The sequence below is a fragment of the Hyperolius riggenbachi genome, chromosome 10 (assembly GCF_040937935.1).
Source record: "Hyperolius riggenbachi isolate aHypRig1 chromosome 10, aHypRig1.pri, whole genome shotgun sequence".
Lineage (NCBI taxonomy): Eukaryota > Metazoa > Chordata > Amphibia > Anura > Hyperoliidae > Hyperolius > Hyperolius riggenbachi.
The window spans coordinates 197,926,065-197,949,187 of record NC_090655.1 but is presented as its reverse complement, the minus strand read 5'-3'; the positions used below and the strand labels follow the sequence as shown (position 1 = coordinate 197,949,187).

Below are 23,123 nucleotides of genomic sequence, written 5' to 3'. Positions count from 1 at the left end.
TGACTTCCTCGGTGGTAGTAGGAGTGAAGGATGTGAGGGGAGGATAGGGTGGAGGAGGAGCTGGTTGGGAGGGGGTGGGAGGTGAAGATTGGAGATTGGATATTTTCTGGCGGATGGAGACAATTTTGTTGGTGAAGTGGGTGGCTAAATCTGTGCCAGAGAGGGAGGAAACGGAGGGTGGGGGGGTGGGTTTAAGCAGGGAGTTGAAAGTGGCAAAGAGACACCGGGGGTTGGAAGCTTGTGCTCCAATGAGCTTGGTAAAGTATTCCTGCTTCGCATGAGCAAGGGCAGTGTGGAACTGCAGCAGGTTGGTCTTGTACTGTAGGAAATACTGGTTAAGTCTAGTTTTCCTCCATTTCCGTTCAGTGGCGCGTGTTTCCCTCTGGAGGTTGCGAGTATGGGTAGTGCGCCAGGGCTGGGGGTTAGGGGGTCGGTTGCGGCAAAATATTGGTGGAGCAGCTTTCTCTAGGGCTGATGAGAGAGTTTGGCGATACTGAGCTGCAGCAAGATTAGGACAGGTTAGGGTGGGGAGAGTGGAGGAGAGGGAAAGATTATTTACAGCATAGCCATTCACTTTTTCTCCTGGGTTTTCTCCTAGGTCAGTGATGGCTAACCTTTCAGAGGCCGAGTGCCCACACTGCGACCTAACATCGACTTATTTATCTCCGAGTGCCAACGGGGGGGGGGGGATGGGGGCATGATATTGCATGGGCGGAGCTAACGTAATGATGTAACAGCGAGGCATAAGAAAGCAGTGTTTCCGCCATGATGTGGTGAAACGAGGATTCGCATCATGGGTGTGCAGAAACTGTGTGATGCTATTTATTAGTATACCCGCCGTAACCCCAAAGCAGCAAATATAGCCAACTATGACCATTAAGGGCTCATTCACACTATGTGCTGCGCTGTCAGTTTTGACGCAACACACATAATGTAAGATTCATATGGTAACATGAAAGTCAATAGACTTCCATGTTACCATTCACACTACAGGTGTGCGTTCCCATGCGTTACATTGTAACGCATCTGGGAACCATTTTAACGCACAACGCATACGTTTCCCCGATGGGTACAGCTGCCGACGTCCACGCTTTAGCACACCACAATGTGCATTCCGTGCGATCACTGTGAGTTGGCAGCGCATGCATGAAATTGCATTCGTGCATACGTTCTGTAGTGTGAATGAGCCCTTAATAATAAATGCAGCAACAGTTACCCCAGACACCAGAAAATAAACGCAATGTGTGCAACATTTCAGCAGAAAATCATGCAATGTGGGCCACATTTCACCAGAAAACAAACGCAGTGGGCCACATTTCACCAGAAAATAGACGCAGTGGGCCACATTTCACCAGAAAATAGACGCAGTGGGCCACATTTCACCAGAAAATAGACGCAGTGGGCCACATTTCAAGAGAAAATAAACGCAGTGGGCCACATTTCACCAGAAAACAAACGCAGCGGGCCACATTTCACTAGAAAACAAACGCAGCGGGCAGCATTTCACCAGAAAATAAACGCAGCGGGCAGCATTTCACCAGAAAACAAACGCAGCGGGCAGCATTTCACCAGAAAACAAACGCAGCGGGCAGCATTTCACCAGAAAACAAATGCAGTGGGCAGCATTTCACTGTAAATAAACGCAGTGGGCCACAATTCACCAGAAAATAAACGCAGTGGGCCACAATTCACCAGAAAACATACACAGTGGGCCACATTTCACCAGAAAACATACGCAGTGGGCCACAATTCACCAGAAAACATACGCAGTGGGCAGCATTTCACTGTAAATAAACGCAGTGGGCCACAATTCACCAGAAAATAAACGCAGTGGGCCACAATTCACCAGAAAACATACGCAGTGGGCCACAATTCACCAGAAAACATACGCAGTGGGCAGCATTTCATAGTAAATAAACACAATGTGGGAAACATTTTAGCAGAAAACAATACAGTGGGCCGCATTTCACCAGCAAAAAAAAAAGTAATGTACTCACCTGACAGAAATCTTCCCTCTCGGCTGGGCTCTGGCGCGCATCTTCCCCGGATCTTCTGCAGCTGAGTCTCCCGCGCTGCCGCTGACAGGCAGTGTGCAGGGCTATGGGAAGATGGCTGCCGCCGAAGCCCTGTACTGGAGACACAAATAGTCTCCAGTACAGGGCTTCGGGACGGCAGCCATCTTGCCGTAGCCCTGGTCTGCCTCCCGGGAGACTGCGGGGCTGCGGGCTATGAACTGGCGCGGCGGCGTCTAGTAGACGCTGCGGCCAGTTCATAAGCAGCGGTGGCGTGCCAGCAAATTAGGCTACCTAGGACAGCGGTGACGAACCTATGGCACGCGTGCCGGGCCCGGCACGCGTGCCATAGGTTTGCCACCGCTGTCCTAGGTGATATTTTCACACCTTGTCATAAAATGCCTTTTAAACCCCCAGCAAGCAAGAAAATACTCAGAATAATTTTGACATCAAGCTTTCACCTACTTTTTAGTATTTGTTCAAGTGTAAAATGCTTAAAAGTTGTTTAAAAGAGGATGTGAAAATTATCTCCTAGGGGAAAATTTAGGAGAAAAAGTAAATTGCATATGGGTCCATGTTTTTTTTTTTAAAGTAAAACAGCATTTAAAGGGTTACATCACAGGACTGACTTTTTCTCCTGCAGGGGCAACCCACATCCAAACTGGTGATAAGCCTATCTTCTGTATACATTCTTTAATTGATACTATTAAAGAGGAACTCCAGTAAAAATAATGTAGTAAAAAAAAGTGCTTCATTTTTACAATAATTATGTATAAATGATTTAGTCAGTGTTTGCTCATTGTAAAATCTTTCCTCTCCCCGATTTACATTCTGACATTTATTACATGGTGACATTTTTACTGTGGGCAGGTTATGTAGCTGCTGCTAGCTGTTTTGGCTGTTAGAGACAGCTGTAAACAGCTATTTCCTGTCTGTGAACCTTGTTACATTGTAACAAACTGCCAAAAGTACCGCGGTCCCAGAGCTTCTTGTGGGAGGCGTTTCAGCACAAAATCATTCAACAAGTCATACAGCGCCCCCTGATGGTCTGTTTGTGAAAAGCATTATATTTCTCATGTAAAAGGGGGTATCAGCTACTGATTGGGATAAAGTTCAATTCTAGGTTGGAGTTTCTCTTTAAAGGGGAACTGAAGAGAGAGGTATAAGGAGGCTGCCATGTTCATTTCCTTTTAAGCAATACCAGTTGCCTGGCAGCTCTGCTGATCCTCTGCCTCTAGTACTATTAGCCATAGCCCCTGAACAAGCATGCAGCAGATCAGGTGTTTCAGACTTTAAAGTCAGATCTGACAAGACTAGCTGCATGCTTGTTTCTGGTGTTATTTAGATACTACTGCAGAGATATAGACAAGCAGGGCTGCCAGGCAACTGGTATTGCTTAAAAGGAAATAAATATGGCAGCCTCCGTATACCTCTTACTTCAGTTCCCCTTTAAGTAAACATTATCTGGCTGTGCAGAAACTTATGCTAATGAGTCCTGAAGTGAAACACAGGTCAGAAATCACTGCGGCTGCATTTACAACCGAATTACAACAGTTATGAATAAAATGCACCAGCAGCTTTCAAAGTAAATAAACTGAACTTTGGGAGGTTATAATTTCTAAATGAATTATAATACTTGTGCACAAAAGCAAATATGATAATTGTATGGGTTATAAAAAGTAGGAAAACACATTTTTGTTGAATATTTTGTCAGAGTTTTAAACCGCTTTAAGTTTTAAGAAGCGAGCGGTCATGGCAGAGGATATAGCAGACAAGCAGTCAGGAACACGTGTGAGGCAGGAGTTAAGGTCTGGGGCTCGAGAGGTACAGTTGTGTATCGTTCGCATATAAGTGGTATTGAAACCCACATGGGTTGATTAAGTTATCACGACTGTGCATATAGATGGAAAAGAGGAGGGGGCCAGGGACAAAGCCTTGAGGTACCCCTACAAATAAAGGATGATCAGATCTCATCCGAGTAAAGCCTGGTACACACCATGCAAATTCCCATCAGATGGATGGGTCGATAGATAATTCCCCACAGATCCGATCGGATTTCCGATCATTTTTCTGATCAATTTTCTGATCACTTCTTTGCAAATCGATCAGAAAATTGATCGGTAATCAGATCGGACCTGTCGGAAATTATCTATTTGATCCATTTATCTGATATACATATACAGTGGGATGTGAAAGTTTGGGCAGCCTTGTTAATTTTCATGATTTTCCTGCATAAAACGTTGGTTGTTACAATACAAAAATGTCAGTTAAATATATCATATAGGAGACACACAGTGATATTTGAGAAGTGAAATTAAGTTTATTGAATTTACAGAAAGTGCACAATAATTGTTTAATAAAATTAGGCAGGCGCATACATGCACTGTTGTAATTTTATTGATTCCAAAACCTTTAGAACTATTTATTGGAACTCAAATTGGCTTGGTAAGCTCAGTGACCCCTGACCTACATACACAGGTGAATCCAATTATGAGAAAGAGTATTTAAGGGGGTCAATTGCAAGTTTTCCTCCTCTTTTAAGTTTCTCTGAAGAGTAGCAACATGGGGGTCTCAAAACAACTCTCAAATGACCTGAAGATAAAGATTTGTTCACCATCGTGGCTCAGGGGAAGGATACAGAAAGCTGTCTCAGAGATTTCAGCTGTCTGTTTCCACAGTCAGGAACATACTGAGGAAATGGAAGACTGCAGGCTCAGTTTAAGTTAAGGCTTGAAGTGGCAGACCAAGAAAAATCTCGGATAAACAGAAGCGACGAATGGTGAGAACAGTCAGAGTCAACTCACAGACAAGCATCAAAGACCTACAACATCATCTTGCGGCAGATGGAGTCATTATGCATCGTTCAACCATTCAGCACACTTTACACAAGGAGATGCTGTATGCGAGAGTGATGCAGAGGAAGCCTTTTCTCCGCCCACAGCACAAACAGAGCCACTTAAGGTATGCTAAAGCACATTTGGACAAGCCAGCTTAATTTTGGAATAAGGTGCTGTTCACTGATGAAACTAAAATTGAGTTATTTAGGCATAACAAGGGGCGTTATGCATGGAGGAAAAACACAGCATTCCACGAAAAACACCTGCTACCTACAGTAAAATATGGTGGTGGTTCCATCATGCTGTGGGGCTGTGTGGCTAGTGCAGGGACTGGGAATATTGTCAAAGTTGAGGGACGCATGGATTCCACTCAGTATCAGAAGATTCTGGAGACCAATGTCCAGGAATCAGTGACAAAGCTGAAGCTGCCCAAGGGCTGGATCTTTCAACAAGGCAACAACCCTAAACACTGTTAAAAATCCACTAAGGCATTCATGCAGAGGAACAAGTACAACATTCTGGAATGGCCATCTCACCATCTTAGTCTCCAGACCTGAATATAATTGAAAATCTGTGGTGTGAGTTAAAGAGAACTGTCCATGCTCGGAAGCCATCAAACCTGAATGATCTAGAGATGTTTTGTAAAGAGGAATGGTCCAAAATACCTTCAACCAGATTCCAAACTCTCATTGGAACCTACAGGAAGCATTTAGAGGCTGTAATTTCTGCAAAAGGAAGATCTACTAAATATTGATTTCATTTCTTTTTTGTGGTGCCCAAATGTATGCACCTGTCTAATTTTATTTAAACAATTATTGCGCACTTTCTGTAAATCCAAAAAACTTCATTTCACTTTTCAAATATCACTGTGTGCGTCTCCTATATGATATATTTAACTGACATTTTTATCCTAACAACCAACGATTTATACAGGAAAAACATGAAAATTAACAAGGTTGCCCAAACTTTCGCATCCCACTGTAGAGGTGTTCATCACCAACAAAGCACCAATGCAAAGCTAATTAGATGGATGGATGGTCACTAGTGGGCCCCAGTTCCGTCACTACCTACTACTTATACTACATAGATATGATAAGATTGGACAAGATTGTACAGTCAGGATTAAGTGGCCCGCTTTAGAGGGTGCATGTTGCTGGGTGTTCGCTCCTAGGAGAGATTAGGTCATTTGGCAATACCAGGTGGCCAGTGTTGGGACAATGGTCAGATGAGTGAGGGTGCCAAAAAGCTGTGCTTCCTGTCTGCTGTTTTAATCTTCTTGAAGGCTTGCCTCAGCCCAGGAGAAGGTCCCCTAAAGCTTATCACTATGTCCAGAGTGCCTCTTCACCAGGTAAATGCTGCCGGGTAACTTCACTGGAAACACCCTGAGTAAAAATATTCCATTGTTACGACTCATGTATTTCCTTCTCCTGCCTGCTGGTGGCAGTAGTTACTTGGTATATCCTGAACTTTCACGGTGCCACCAACAGAGGGCTTATTGGACATGTAGCAGCCCTGCAGTTCTGCCTTCCTCCAGCGGGTGGCCGTGTGCTACTTATGCAAAAGACTTGCAATTCAATGTCTGGCCTGCAGATGCCTCTAATGGGACTTATGTCAATTATCTCCAGCTGCTTCCTGTTTCATGGACTATATACATCTGCCCCTTCCTCCAAGTCATTGCCAGAACTTCGTTTGTCATAGGTCTGAGTCACTGGACACCTCTGATTACCTGTTACCTGATTCCGTTGTTTCCTGTCCCCTGTACCTTGTTCCTTGATCTGATTACCTGTTGCTGAACCTTTGCTTGTCCTGACTCTGCTTCTGTGTATTCCACTGTACCTCGTATGTATCTGATAACTTGTTGCTGACCCTGCTCTCCTGCTGACTCTGATATTCTGCCTGATCCCTTTTTGTACTGGGATTGTGTTTATTTATTGAGATTTTGAAAATATCACCTAGGGGAAAACTCAGGTGAAAAGGTGAATTGCATATGGCCCCTAGGGTCTTAGCCATTACTACTCAAGGTCAGGGACACTGCCTTGTATTCATCTGATCCCTGCTCCGTGCACTGCATATCCCAAGTTGATGCGGATCAGTTCGTTTTGGTGTCTGGCACTGAGTGTCAAAGTTGGGCGCCGTCATAGCAGCAATGCTATGCTGTGCGCCTGGCGTAACAGTAATTTGGGGCTCTGGCAGCTGCCAGCCCCCGAATTACATCTCCCTCCAAGTTGCTACAACTCGGAGGGGGAATAGTATTTAATGCTGCCATGGATATGTAGCGGCAGCAGGGAGAGACGTCATTTGGCTCACCCTGCGCTAAACTGCCCGGCGCCGTAATAATATGCCCCCATTGCTGGGAATAAATCTAATTGAAATGTGGAATATACAGCCATAAATGGAACAACCTAATAGGAGGGCTAATTTGTTGTTTTTGGTATGCTATACTAGCAACTGTTTTTTGATATACTCTGGAATGCCATACACTCCACCTGGCAAACAGCAATAAGGTAACATCCCTGGCGGACTTATATTTCCAGTAGTAGACCTAAGCCCGTTACAATAATGGGCTCTAGACCTCCCTCACAACCCCCCTCCCCTCCTGCCGCTGTCACCGCCGCCATCCGCTGCCGCACACCATCACGCATGTGTGCGCACGGCCCGCGCACACGCCCGCCCCCTGGCCCCGTCCTCTTCCTGCTCTAACTGCCGCCTGTGTGCCGCGCATGTGCATTACGCAAAACCACAGCCACAGGGACACACAGGAAGAAGATGCAGGGACACAGGGGTTTTATTGTATAGGATAAAGTACTAGAGGCAGAAATGGATTAAGATGAAATGGGGCCCTAGGCAAGATAACAGTTTTTGCCCACTGCCGATGGTCACCTGAGTTTCATTACTGCAAACCTGAATTGATTTTCTGGATCAATATCTTTCATGCCTGTTCCTTAGTCGGAACTTCTACAATCAATCGCTGTACTAATACAGTTCTGGAACTTGATGGATAATACACATTCCTTTGCAAAGCTTGGGCTTGAGATTGCAATATGCACTTGATGTCTGTGTGTCAAAATAAACAATACTGTACCTTTGAGTCAGTACGATGGTACAGTATAACATGTGGTAGGACAGCCCTGTCCATAGTTTGATTCACTGACAATGGTGGTCTTTCTCTTTGGTGCTTGGGTGCAATTAGGAGACTGCAGGTCAATGTGCTCTCCATTTTTAACTTACTTATAATCCTTGTATTATAATTGTGATGAATAATGTACTGTATACTTTTTAGATATGTTTTGGATTCCTACGAAGTTTTTGTAAAGATAGTTAGTAACAATATTTTATTTCCCATTATAATGTGTCTAAAATGTAATGGTTTGGGCCTTAGGCCCTGGGATAAATATATACTGTAAGTACAGTGGATGACCCCTTGTGTTCACTTTATTGCTGATGCAAAAATAACTTATGAAAAATAACCTTTGGATGTAACAAAAATTACACCAAATGAAGAAAAAAGCTAAACACAATTGTTGGTTGTCCTGTAGAGGGGATCTCACACATGTCTATATTAGTTTGGGCCAGGAGGCAGGCTTGAGGGAACACTGGAGCTTTCGTTTAGGAAGATCGCTTTTTCCAAACCTTTCTGCTGTGTTTAAACTGGCTGGTTGGTTGCCAAGGCAACTGAATGGTTTTCTGCCATATCTGTGCTTGCAGACACTGAATTATTGACAGGAGATGAAGCCGATGCATTCTGATGCTCCTCTTGCATGATAAGACCCTGATGGAGGAAGAAAGCAGTCAGTGTAATTACCTACTACAGCGTCAGGGAAATACAAAAATGAAACTAATACTGAAAACATATGCGTGTGTGTGTACATTTTTGAGAAAATATCAATTGTTTTAGAGAGAGTGTGTTTTGGTGCATTTAACCATGTAATGGACTTATAATTGCTCTAGAAGTTTAGCACAATTAATAGTATGGACCTTATAGTGACGTGGAACAAGTAGTTTCGGCACCGGCAGGCATCTCATAGACGAGTGTGTTAAATATCAGCAATAGGGCACCCAGCCAGTCATTAGAGCTCCCTATGTGAGTAATAGCCAATCAGCTTCTGCATAGCATTTAACGGCGGTTGCTGATCATATATCATTGGCTACTATTATCGGTAGTTTTGCTGCTGACATTTAATTACCTTTAGGCACCTTTAGGGGTGTTAAAGAGAATCTGTACTCTAAAATCCTTACAATAAAAAGCATACCATTCTATTCATTATGTTCTCCTGGGCCACTCTGTGCTGTTTCTGCCACTCCCTGCTGCAATCCTGGCTTGTAATTGCCAGTTTTAGGCAGTGTTTACAAACAAAAGACATGGCTGCTAACCAGCTTGTGATAGGCTGAGAGGAGCTCAGTCTGTGACTCACACAGAGCCTGCAGGGGGCGTGGAGAGTGTGTGTATAACTTCTATCCTATCACAAGCAGAGCAGCACATTCCTGCCTGAGTGCCTGAGCCCGGCAAAGCTGACAAAGGAAAGAAGATTAGATTATATAACAGAGATAATACAGCCACTGTGCAACTAGGAAAGCCTGCAGTAATCCAGTCCATATTAGAACAGGTATAGGAACTTATAGGATAGAAGAAATAAGGCTGAAAATGTTGTTACAGAGTCTGTTTAAGGTTAGGCATTAGGGAGGGGAGGCTAAGGTTAGGTACCTCCAGGGGGTGTTAAGGTTAGCAACCTTGACCTAAGGGTTAAGTATAAAAATAGGTGCCACATAAGCCCACATTTTACTGCTATTGGCTTATACCGACACCCAACTCTTGCAGAACTGCGATGATACATACTCATGATGACGAGCCCTATCAATAATAAGATGAGCACCCAGATGAGGCACCCCAGGTTTAATTGAATAAAATTGTATGACATTTGGTAGCAGGCATGGGCCACTGAAAATGGTCCAGACAGTGGACCAATGGGAAGCCCGGTGGGAGCTGCAAATATGGAGATCTCCAGATTAAAGGAGACCCCCAGATGAAGCAATGATGTCATGCATCAGCTGGTTTAGACATGTTCTTTGCAGGTCTAAGTTAACGCTCATGTCTGATGGGAAGTCGACGCAGAACTGTGCGTTAACGTAGATGTCTGAACGAAATACAGTAAAACGGGTGGTGGAGTTGGCGCCCTTTTGTCAGAATACTGTTCATCCTGCCCACTATCTCTTGCAGTTGAATTCTACCATTTATCATCTGAGATTCATTATTGATCATATACTTTCTCAGCCTTAGGGCTCTGTACATGGCTGTACCATATCTTTACATGGACACAAAAAGAAGAAAAAGCACACACTGTGATACTGGTAGGTGAGGTCTCTAGGCCCTATAGGAAAGGTCTCAACTGGTTGTCGAGGCTAGAGAAACCTATATAGGTTTGCCAGATGTCACGCTTGTGATGCTTGAATTCTTTATTGCGCCCTCATTTTATGCTTGATAAAGCAGGGTTGCTCCCCTGGGAAACGCGTCGCAATAAAGAATTCAAACACAGCCTTTGCATATCATTGCGGCTAACACCGCTTTGCTTTGCTAGCTCTTGTTATCTCCAACTACACTCACAGCCAGGGAATCAGGCTTGTACCAGCCGAGCACAGAAAAACGTTAACACGCCCACCACAGCGTGTTCCAGATAACCACCATGGAATCCCGACCGGATAACCATCCAGAAAAAACAATGTATCAGTGCGCTCACTAAAACTTGTCCCAAGAAAAAAAGAAAAAAAGGAAAAAAAGGAAAAAAGGTCCTTGTTACTTAACAAACAAACAGTTCTTCTGGATCGCAGCGTCAGTCATCAAGCATAAGATGTAGTCCAGATATTTCACCAAGACACTGCGCTCACAGATTCAATGCGTCCTCATTCCATAAGTGTAACTCGAGAGAAAGGAGACATAGAAAACATAGCATAATACTGTTTTGAATGTATTATTCCTTCCCACAACACCCAGTGCTGCAAGCAATGATCTCGTGTATGAATATCAAAAGGGTCTCACAGGTCCTCACCATTTAGCGTGGCTGCCAGATCACAGACAGCAATATAAGCCTTATAGTGTCACCAGGCAAGCAAGTGTTGTCCCTCATCAACAAGTGACACTCCCAGAATCCCAACACCATCACACATGGACTCTCACCTACTCAAAATGCCATCCAGATATTAAGACAGCATAAGCGCTTAGTATGTTACATCAAAAGCCGCCTCTTGTCAGATAGGATCCACATCACACCCTTTATTCTTAATGCCTAATGAACTGAAGAGCTTCACATAGCGTAAAAAAGTACTTTAATCTTTAAAATTTTAAAATCACTGCACTCACATGGTCCAGGTAAATACAATCATAAAACAATGTCCTCTGGGACAAGTTTTAGTGAGCGCACTGATACATTGTTTTTTGAGATTTTATTAGTTTAAGCATAATTGTTGGGTGCAGCACACAATAATGGAATTATTGAATGTATTTGATAGAGCACAGGTTGACTTAGACCTAATCTTCACGAAAGAGGATAATCCCCAAAAGGGAAATGTGGAAAGCTGTTTTAGGAATATGCACTCCTTGATGCAGAAAGAGATTAACACTTGGTGGGATATTGCGAGTTTGAAGAAATCCATCAAGGAGGGGATTATTCCTAAACGGTTTCGGTGGGATTTAATGGTGTATGATGGTGAAGAAGGGGAAGATAATGATAGGGAATTGGGTGAATTCCTGAATGAGTGTGGGGTTAACTTATTGAAGATACTCCTAAAACGGAAGAATGGCAGAGCAGAAAGGATAAACAATGAAATTGAAGAGCAGAAACAAAAACTGGAAGGTTTTAAAGAGGATAATGATTTTAGACAGCGTACTGAAGTATTAGTAAAGAATTTGATTAAGATTGATAAGGAAGTTGGTGAGGTGAAAGTTGGTCGTTTTCAGCGGGACTGGCAAGAGTATAGCAACAAACAGGCCTACAGATGGCAAATAGAGCAAACAAAAAGAAAGGAAAGGGCAGAGAGAGATGCCAATAACCCCATGGAAGGAAGGATGGCACAACAAGGTGAGTATTGCCCACAGAGACAAGTAGAATACAGGGGGAATATGGGAGGTCTCCAACAGATGCAATTCTATTCCCCAGGTGCTGCTGGGAGATGGAAGGAGGACAGCCCCAGACCACAGAGACCGGGTTTGAGTAGATGGGGCAGGCACAATGGGTATCAGGGAGAAGAGAGGTACCATGGAGGGACTGCCTATGGGGGACCTCATCATCAGCCCAGAACCCCGGGATACAGAGTAGGAGGAGGGCCCAAGCCCAGGAGGGAGTGGAGGCCGCAGAACAGGCAGCCCACTACACCCAACCACACAGTCACGCAGAATCGTTATGACCCATTGAATGCGGTGGGAGATGATTTTTTGGGGAAGATATGGGACGAGGTGAGGAGGAAGCGGGAGGGGGGAGTGGACTCGGGGGGTGTGGGAAGAAAGAGAGGAATAGAAGAGGGTGCAGAGGGGGGAGAGGAAAAAAGAAGAAGATAAAGGGTAAGGGGATTTTCAACATCAGTCAAGTTGAGCTCAAACCAGAGGAGATGGCGATTCTAGACAAAGGCCTTAAATATGCCCCAAAACAGGGGTTGGACAAATTTGGTACGTATATCAATATCCAGAAATATGTTAGGAAGCTTAACATTAAGAAATACTTTCTTTCGAAGGAGAATGTGAATGATAGGAACAAAACAGTGCCGGAATATGTACATACTGGACTAAGGAATAGGTCCTTATTCAATCCCAATGTCAACAGTGTGGGCCATACGGTGGAAACTTTTAAGAGGATGGTAGTGGCAGATTTGGAGAATTTGGCTGAATCTAGGAAGGATGGTGAATTTGCAACAGCATTAAAACTGGCAGAAAGAAAAGACCTGGTAATTAGACCTGCTGACAAGGGGGGTGGGGTGGTTGTCATGAGAAAGGAACAGTATGTTGAGGAATTGGACAAAATTGTTGGGGATAGCCTTACTTATGAGAAACTGAGGGGAGATCCCACTAACCAGTATAAGGTCAGGGAGATCCCATTAACCAGTATAAGGTCAGACTGAGAGATATCCTCAGGGAAGGTTTAGAACAAGGGATTATTGATGATGCAGAATTCAGATATCTTATGATCGATGTGCCCCGAGTACCTGTTATCTATCAGAACCCAAAAATACATAAGAATATAGAGAAACCCCCAGGCCGGCCCATTATCAGTGGGATAGAATCCCTAAACCAGAGGGTTGGGGAGTACATTGATAAATTCTTGCAGCCCGTTGTGAGTAAATTGCCCCACTTGATAAAAGATACTAAACAGATGATCCAGGAGGTGGAGAAAATAAGGGTGCAGGAAGGCGACATTTTGGTAACAGCCGATGTAGCGTCACTGTACACTATAATACCACATGACCAGGGGATGTGGGCAGTGGAAAAGGCCTTAGAAAGTGAGGGAAGTATAAAAAGGGAGCAAATTCTGTTCATATTGAGATTATTGGATTTTGTGTTACGTCATAATTATTTTTGGTATGCCGGGAACTTTTTTCGACAGATTACTGGATGTGCTATGGGGGCGAAGTTCGCCCCAAGCCTGGCGAATATTTTTATGGATGAGTGGGAAAGGAGTATTCTTGATGATGGGAGGAGTAGCCCAGTAAGGCACTGGTTTCGGTATATAGATGACCTGTGTGGTATTTGGAGAGGGAACCAGAAGGAACTGGATGAATATATAGAGTGGCTTAATTGCAATCAGAAGGGGATTAGACTTACTGCGGAATATGATGTAAACAGAATTTGCTTCCTGGATCCGGATTTATATAGAAGGGGGGATAGGTTACAGATGAGGACACATTTCAAAAAAACAGATAGGAATGGGTATATCCCTTACTCTAGTTGCCACCATAAGAAATGGCTGACGAACATCCCCAAGGGACAAATGTATAGAATTCGACGGAATTGTACGGAGGTCATTGACTATAGAGAGCAAACAGACATGCTGATCGATAGATTTGTCGAGAAAGGCTATGAGAGGGAGACGCTTGTACAGATACGAGACGCTACTGAAAGACTGGACAGAGGACAAATGGTGATGCAGAGCGAAGGTGGAAGCAGGAGGGAAGACAGGTTTGACTATGCAGTAACGTTGGATTATAACTGTAGGCACACTGAAGTAGAAAGAGTTTTTAGAAAACATTGGAATGTCCTAAGGGCTGACAAGGTCCTGGGTAAGGTCATACCTGCACAACCACGATTCCTATACAGAAGGGCCAAGACTCTGCAGCAGATTTTGGTTCCGAGTTTCGTAGATGGCCCCAAGATTAGCAGGGGGATTTGGGTGGTAACAAAGGTTTTTTTCCCTGTCGAGACTGTGTTGGATGTAGGGAAGCAAGACCGGAAAGGGGAAATGCGTTTGTGGGAAAAGTTAATAATAAGAATTATGAGATTAGAGATTGTATAACTTGTAATACGAGCCACATTGTATACATGTGCTGGTGTCCGTGTGGATACCAGTATATTGGCAGAACCACGAGGAAGCTGAAGGAGCGTATTGGTGAGCATGTACGGAACATTAAGAAAGGCAATATTGGGCATAATCTGTCAAAGCATTTTGCTGAGAAACATGGGTGTGACCCCTGATTAATGAAATTTTCTGGTATTGATAGATTGAGGGCGAAATGGCGGGGATGTAACAAAGTAAGGGAATTGTCAAGGATGGAGTCACGCTGGATATATGAGCTGAAAACTTTGCATCCGAGGGGACTCAATGTTGAGTTTGATTTGAATTGTTTTATTTCCAATGACTGATAGTGGGTTACATGCATGCCCCCCTTTTGGGGCATGCATGTATCCCACGAGGATAAGGATTCTACCAGGGGGTGGGGGGTGCGCGCTTTTTTGGGGGGAGTGGGTGGGGCATACGGATAATGGGATTGGATTCAGGAGTGGGCGGTGGTGTGTGTTTGGGGGGTGTGGGCACACACTATTCCAAAAGTGACTGTAACGTTTGATGGTTTGGGTTGTGCCCAGGATTAGAATTATATACGTGCAAAATGTGATGGAGGATGTGTAGTTTTGGAATTAATATGTTGAAATTGATGATGTAGGTACTTTGTTTTAAAAAACTTTTGATTCTGAATATGCAAAACAGCAGGCTCCTGTATAACTATGGTGGGAATATGATATTGTATATTATGTGGGCATTGACTGTTTTTGTTTGTGCTATCAGGGGTTTGAGAAGTGTGTGTAGACATAGAATGGGTTAATGAATAGACGTATGTCTTAGCCAATCATTGCTCTAAGTTATCGGCAGCAGTAGCCAATGGAGTGAGCAGCGGCGCATTATCCACCAGATGATGTAGATGGGCGGGACCTCACACGCCGTGATGACGGCACGCGCTCTGTGGGGAGTGCGGAGGCGCTAGCCGTGAAGGACGGTATCTAGTCCCGCCCACTCTGATGTGGCACAAGAGCTGTAAGATATTCTTAGCGCTCTGGCGTAAGATAGGCGGAAATGATGTATACAGAAGGGCGGAAGGTGCCGAGCGGCCATGTTGGGCATGGGCAAGTCAGCCCATTGGATGAGATAGCGGGGATTATGAAATTTAAGACGCTTGCTTGATACACGTCTCCAGCCCCTGATGAGTGCGCATGCACGAAACGCGTAGGGCGGAGCTACAGGCGTGCAGAGCCGACGTGGAGGACATTGTTTTATGCTTGTATTTACCTGGACCATGTGAGTGCAGTGATTTTAAAATTTTAAAGATTAAAGTACTTTTTTACGCTATGTGAAGCTCTTCAGTTCATTAGGCATTAAGAATAAAGGGTGTGATGTGGATCCTATCTGACAAGAGGCGGCTTTTGATGTAACATACTAAGCGCTTATGCTGTCTTATAATCTGGATGGCATTTTGAGTAGGTGAGAGTCCATGTGTGATGGTGTTGGGATTCTGGGAGTGTCACTTGTTGATGAGGGACAACACTTGCTTGCCTGGTGACACTATAAAGCTTATATTGCTGTCTGTGATCTGGCAGCCACGCTAAATGGTGAGGACCTGTGAGACCCTTTTGATATTCATACACGAGATCATTGCTTGCAGCACTGGGTGTTGTGGGAAGGAATAATACATTCAAAACAGTATTATGCTATGTTTTCTATGTCTCCTTTCTCTCGAGTTACACCTATGGAATGAGGACGCATTGAATCTGTGAGCGCAGTGTCTTGGTGAAATATCTGGATAACCATCCAGGACCGTGAGGATATCCGTGCAAGCCGGGTCCCCGGCACAAGAGGGACACAAGCATGACAGCTGGCAAACCTATATAGGTTTCTCCAGCCTCAACAACCAGGTGAGACCTTTCCTATAGGGCTTAGAGCTCTCACCTACTAGTATCACAGTGTGCGCTTTTTCTCCTTTCTGTCTCCATATCCAGCACTATTCCATACCGGTAGCAGCACCTGTGATACAAGGGGACCTGCAGATCATTCTCTGATAGTAAACCTTACTACCAGAATCCACAGATCTCCATATCTTCACATGCATTGCATACAAATTGTATGCTCAAGTCTTGCTTTGAAAAGCCTCATTGCATTAATTATTGCTCCATTGTTGTGACAGCCAGTGTATCATGTTATATGTTCCAGACTAGGTCTTTGCATTACATGTCCTGTCAATTCGATTGTCATTTTGTGTTTATATGTGTTAAGCAGAGCCAGATCATCCATCAGGCAACCTAGGCAGATGGAAGTGAACAGCGCTACTTAAAAACAGATAAGTGCCTACCTGCAAGAGAGTGCAAGCCCCACTTGTGGGATCAAATACACACCTAGCATACACATAACCTGTCTACCACTGGAGGATGTTGGTTTCCTGTAACAGCTTGCATGCAACTTGTTAAGTACTCGTCCCTCCCACTGCGGAGAAGTCATCCTCATATGGGAGGGGACCTAACACTAACTAAATCCTAGCCTATGTAAATGCATAGCCTGGGTGCGCTACCAAGTGGTGTATATGCAGAGCTTCTGGGTGGTGTATGTGCAGAGCTTCTGTTTGGGTTCAAGGTGCGTTTGCAGTTTCTGGGGGGGCTCAGCACACCTCTGATTGGAGGCCATTCGGAGGCGGCCTGGTGATGCGCTGATCCACCTTTTGCGCAATTTTCAATTTTACTTGGTAGCGCACCCTGGCTATGCATTTACATAGGCTAGGATTTAGTTAGTGTTAGGTCCCCTCCCATCAAGGATGACTTCTCCGCAGTGGGAGGGACGAGTAACAAGTTGCATGCAAGCTGTTACAGGAAACCAACATCCTTCAGTGGTAGACAGGTCATGTGTATGCTCGGTGTGTATTATATCCCACAAGTGGGGCTTGCACTCTCTTGCAGGTAGGCACTTATCTGTTTTTAAGTAGCACTGTTAATTTCCTTGCCATGTACTAATTTAATTTATTTTTGGTCAGCTGTTCCCACTTAACAGCCTTGCTTTTGGTGTATATGCAGAGCTTCTGTTTGGGTTCAAGGTGCGTTTGCAGTTTCTGGGGGGGCTCAGCGCACCTCTGATTGGAGGCCATTCAGAGGCGGCCAGGTGATGCGCTGATACACCTTTTGTGCAATTTTCAATAATCTTGTCATACTATTCAAAATCTATTGGCCCTGTAGCTACATGGAAGTGGTAGAATTGGCCAATTATTGGCCAATAAAAATTGGATGCATGTACCCGTCTTAATGTAGCCACACATTGATGTATAGTTGCCCGTTGTGGCACAAAAAATAGATCCCTCTTTGATTAGAATCTGATCAGAGTTGGATTTATTCCTTTCACTCACTGCCCACAGATTTTTTTTAAAAGATTTCATAATGAAATCTATTGAAAATCAAGCAAACCACACTATTGCACAACTTGATGCAGTACAACGCTATAGGCCACTGTTCCCTCCCCGCCCCCAAGCAATAAAAAATTTCCACCCAATTATTCCAATCAATTTCGGCCAAAAATACATCTAAATTTTGGGCACAGATTTATTACAGATTTGATCTGAGTGATCGAATATGCTGAGAGAACTGTTGAGTGTGTTGCTACCTTCAGACTTTACATTGAAATCTCCATTAAAGGAATAACCAAGTAAATTGTCTAGGCTTTAGCTGATGTCCGTAGTTACAGAGGCGCCAGCAGAATAAAAATTAGTAGTCTATTAAAACCAATAGAAAATTGGGGGCTGAGGTGGATCCGTCTCCCCAATATATATGACACAACCACCATATATGGTATCCAGAAAAATATATATTTAATCAGTACTGCACATAAACTTATGCAACACGTTTTGCGGGTCCCAAGCCCGCTTTCTTAGGCAAATACAAGAGCAGGAGTAACTCTGAGGTTGTGCAGATAGGCGCCGCACCTATCTGCACAACCTTGGAGTTACTCCCGCTCTTGTATTTGCCTGAGAAAATGGGCTTAGGACCCACGAAACGTGTTGCATAATTTTATGTAGCGTACTGATTACATATATATTTTTCTGGATACCGTATATGGTGGTTGTGTCATATATATTGGGGAGACGGATCCACCTCAGCCCCCAATTTTTTGGGGGTTTTAATAGACTACTAATTTTTATTCTGCTGGCACCTCTGTAACTACTAGAATTATCATTATCCACCTGGTGGATGGGTGTGTACACCCTTATTTTTCTTCTACAGAGAGCGACTTCTTAGCTAAGTGGGGACAGGCTTAATATCCCCATATACGATTGGAGTGGTTGCCTGGGGCCGGCAAACCCAGACTTGTGAGTATATCCATATCTGCTGTACAAATTGAAGATTACCTTATATCAACAATAATACACTATTGGGGGCTCTCGGTTGTTCTTTCTTTTTGTCTTTCTATTTAGCTGATGTCCATTGACGAGCGTTGGTGATTCCACTTCTTGCTGGCGACACCACGTTGCACGAAGCTCGCGAACAGGGAGTCAAGCAATTGCGGTACTTTAACCACTTGAGGACCCAGCCTTTACCCCCCCCCCCCCCCCCTTAAGGACCAGCGTGTTATTTTATGATCTGTGCTGGGTGGGCTCTGCAGCCCCCAGCACAGATCAGGTTGCAGGCAGAGTGATCAGATCGCCCCCCCCTTTTTTCCCCCCATGGGGATGATGTGCAGGGGGGGTCTGATCGCTCCTGCCTGCCTGGGTGTTGCGGGGGGCAACTCAAAGCCCCCCTCCGCGGCGAAATTCCCCCCCTCCCTCTCCACCCTCTCACCCCTGGTGATTGGGGCTGCACAGGACGCTATCCATCCTGTGCAGCCTGTGACAGGCTGTCATCTGTCACATGGCGGCGATCCCCGGCCGCTAATTGGCCGGGGATCGCCGATCTGCCTTACGGCGCTGCTGTAGCAGCAGCGCCGTTCAATGTAAACAGAGGAGACAAACGTCTCCTGCATTTACATTTAGTCTGCGAGCCGCGATCAGCGGCTCGCAGGCTATTCACGGAGACCCGCTCTGTGATCTAACAGGAAATGGCCGCTCACGCGAGCGGCCCTTCCTGATTAATTAGGGAGGCACCTGGCGATGCAGATGTGCGTCGCTGGTCCTCCAGCTACCACTTTGCCGCCACACGGTATGAGTGTGCGGTCGGCAAGTGGTTAAAGATCTGATCTGCCATTGCTAAACGTCGTACGCATGATCGCACGCCTGTACCCACGCCGGGAGTCCACGGAAACAACCACTGGTCCTGGAAAAAATCATCGGGAAAATCGTGTGGTGGATATGGGCCTTTACTTCTGTCCTCCTAAAGAACATAACATTGATTACTAAAGTTAAATATTCAGATGATGATACTTTACCTGGGAAACATTTTGAGATTTTTCCTTAAGCCAGTGAGCACTGAAGACTATCAGAGAAAGAGATACACAGAATTGGATGGCAGTGATGAAGATCAGTAGGACATTACTAATCATCTGGATAACCTGGAAACATATAGTGGTTAATTTACATATTATAACACAACATGGTGAAGAAACATGTTATTACTTATCCAAAAGTAGACTTCAGGCAGAGGTCATAGCATAACAGAGCTGCCATCGGGACCGGGAGATGAGCCAGGAGGACGCCAATGGAATTCTGATTTTACAACCTGCTCAGGATCCCGTTAAAGTGCTGTTAACTTACATACACTCAGGGGCATAGCTAAAGTGGACCCCCCCAGATCTGTTTGGTGCCCCAGCCTCCAGGACCATGATCCCCTAGTTTATTATATAATAGTGTTGTCCGGATCATGAACAATTCGGATCATTGATCCGAATCTCTTTTGTGAGTCGAATCATCCGAATCATTAAAATGAGTGATTCGGATCGCAAAGGGGACGGGGCCAGGAGCGGCACGCCCCCCTCTCAGCGGGCAGCGGGGTCCTGGAAGCAGAGCAGAGATGGATCGCTCTGTTGTAGGGGAGCCAGCCTTGCAGGGACAGGGTACATGAGAAAGAGGGGACATCGGTGCCACTGCCAGATATGTGTAGAGCGCACATACTGGTTATAATGTGCTGCTCATTATAGGCTGTCTGTTCCGTAGTTGTGCACATTGAACAAATTGGAAACTTTTGGCACAGCTCAGTAACTTTGTAGACAGCATGCTGGGCTAGAGCAGGGCAGGCACTGTGACTGCTGTGCAATATGATCCTCCTGCACTGCTCTAAACAGCTGCACTTCACTTCTGGGAATGCTTTCGGGAATGCTTTCTTTCACTGTGTGACGTTTGCATTCAAAGTATACAGATGAACATATAGGTGAAATTTATGTAAAGCATATGATTGCAGCATGTGGGTATTGTGTGCAAACAAACATTTCTGCTCTCTGCTCGTCCCTCCTCTCTTCTCTGTCCACTCCCTGCCCTCTGTCCATCTTCTCCCCTTCTCTGTGTGTCCACCCCCCTCCCCCTCCCTGTCCACCACAGGGAAAGTCCTGTCCTGCTAGTCATTTCACCCCCGAATGCTTCCCTAGTAAAATGATCCGAGATTCGGATCAAAGATCCGGATCTTTTCAATGGTCCGATTCGAATCATCCGAATCATTGAAAAGATCCGAACTTCCCATCTCTATTATATAACGCCCCCAGACAATATTATATATTACCTGCTTCTGGTGCACATGTCTCCTCCACTTCCTGGTTTGTTTGGGAGTGCCGTGCAGCCAGCCAATTACCATGATAGAACTGAAGCCAGAGGGTGATTGGCTGGCTGCACAACTCTTGCAAACTAATCAGGAAGTGGAGGAAACACAAGCACTGGGAGCAGGTAATGTATAATAACTTTCCACTGAGGTCTGCATTATAATGTACAGGACTGCCCCACCGGCTCTTGCTCCCCCCCCACCAACACCACTGCAGGGGCTATAGTTGTGACAGTGCATATGCTAATTGTGCATAATGACAGATGCTTCCCCTAAGGATAGAAATGTTTCAAACAGGCTTCAATAAACTATGCAAAATTGTACAAAACACATCACACTATGTAGCCTTTGCTTACAGACTTGACCTGAAAAACAATAGAACACCAAGGGCTATGCTTCTTAATAGAGTTGGCCAACATGATGTTAGTAATTCCATTTGAATGCAAATTTAATGCAAAGTGTGTGCAGCTTAAAGTGAACCAGAGACGAAGCACCCTCATGTATTATACCATATATATCAACGGGAACAAGACAGGAAACACCTACCCTGCTCTCTGTTTCATCCTTCTCTGCTAAATCTGCCTGTTATCAGCCCTGATAAGAATCCCTGACTGAACATTCAGTCTGCCTACACCGGAATAATTATAGCTGAGTCAGTCTTCTCTGATGTCTTTTCAAGCCCAAGCCTGCCCCCTTGTGGCTCTGATTTGCTGCTTTCAGGATAAATAGCAGGAAAGCAGAGCCACAAGGGGACAGGCTTGGGCTTGAAAAGACATCACAGAAGACTGACTCAGTTATAATCATTCCGGGCAAAGCCAGACTGAATGCTCAGTCAGAGATTCTTATCAGGGCTGATAACAGGCAGATTTAGCAGAGAAGAATGAAACAAAGAGCAGGGTAGGTGTTTCCTGTCATGTTCCCATTGATATAAATGGTAAAATACATGGGGGTGCGGGGCAGCGCATGGCCGTGACATTGCATGGGCGGAGTTAACATAATGATGTAACAGCAAGGCATAAGAAAGCAGTGTTTACGCCATGATGTGGTCAAACGAGGTTTTGCATCATGGGTGTGCAGAAACTGTGTGATGCTATTTAATAGTATGTCGTAACCCCAAAGCAGCAAACATATCCAACTGTGGCCATTAAATAATAAATGCAGCAACAGTTACCCCAGACACCAGAAAATAAACGCAATGTGGGCAACATGTCAGTACAAAATAAACGCAATGAGGGCAACAGTTCAGCACAAAATAAACGCAATGGGGGCAACAGTTCAGCACAAAATAAATGCAATGGGGCAACAGTTTAGCACAAAATAAACACAATAGGGGCAACAGTTCAGAACAAAATAAACGCATTGTGGGCAACATTTCACCTGGAAAAAAAAGAATTTACTCACCTGACAGAAGTCTCTGGCCTCTGGCGCGCAGCTCCCTGGACCATCTTGCTCCTCCTGCAGTCTCGCACGCTGGAATGTAATAGCAGGGCTATGTCAAAATGGCGCCCGAAGCCCTGTACTGGAGACACAATTAGTCTCCAGTACAGGGCTTCAGCAACCATCTTCCCATAGCCCTGCTCTGCCTGCCGGAGACTATGCAGGCTGGTGCGGGGTTACGAGCTATGAACTGGCGCAGCGTCTATCAGACACTGTGGCCAGTTCATTCTGTACGGTGGCCAGAGTCCAGAGGCTGGGACGTCCCGCAGCTAAAAGAGTGAAGTTTCCCAGGACCTCATGCAGCCTGGGACAGCGGACCCCGAAGGCGGGACGCGTCCCAGGTAAAGCGGGACGTATGGTCACTCTACTCTCACCTGATGTTCTAATTAAGTGCTAAATGAATACAGGTAGTGCACTTCTTACGATCGCCTGTCTTACAATTTTCAGGATTTTTCTTTTACAAATAAAGTATGAGTCTCCCCTCTTTCTTGTTTTCTAGGTCTCCCGTCATGTCAGCATTAAATCCTCCTTCATTTCTAGTTCCCACTCCATGTCAGCCTCCTTTATTATTAATACATTGGTTGCAGGGGGTCAGGATGCGGAGCATGCAGAGCAGATGTTGTGTAGACTGGGAGCCAGGCATTACGGCAATTAGGG

At 44.9% G+C, this 23,123-nt stretch overlaps 1 protein-coding gene across 1 annotated transcript in view; it reads right to left on the bottom strand.

Moving 5' to 3' along the window:
- Positions 1–8,362: 8,362 nt before the first annotated feature.
- LOC137536172 (membrane-spanning 4-domains subfamily A member 4D-like) overlaps positions 8,363–23,123 on the bottom strand; it is a 64,795-nt gene continuing 50,034 nt past the window's right edge. Inside the window, exons 6-7 of the mRNA XM_068258258.1 lie at positions 19,711–19,833; positions 8,363–8,618 (exon numbers count right to left, since the gene is read on the bottom strand). Of these exons, the coding sequence (XP_068114359.1) occupies positions 8,493–8,618; positions 19,711–19,833 (249 nt within the window). The 3' untranslated portion in view covers positions 8,363–8,492. The remainder of the gene's footprint in view (positions 8,619–19,710; positions 19,834–23,123) is intronic.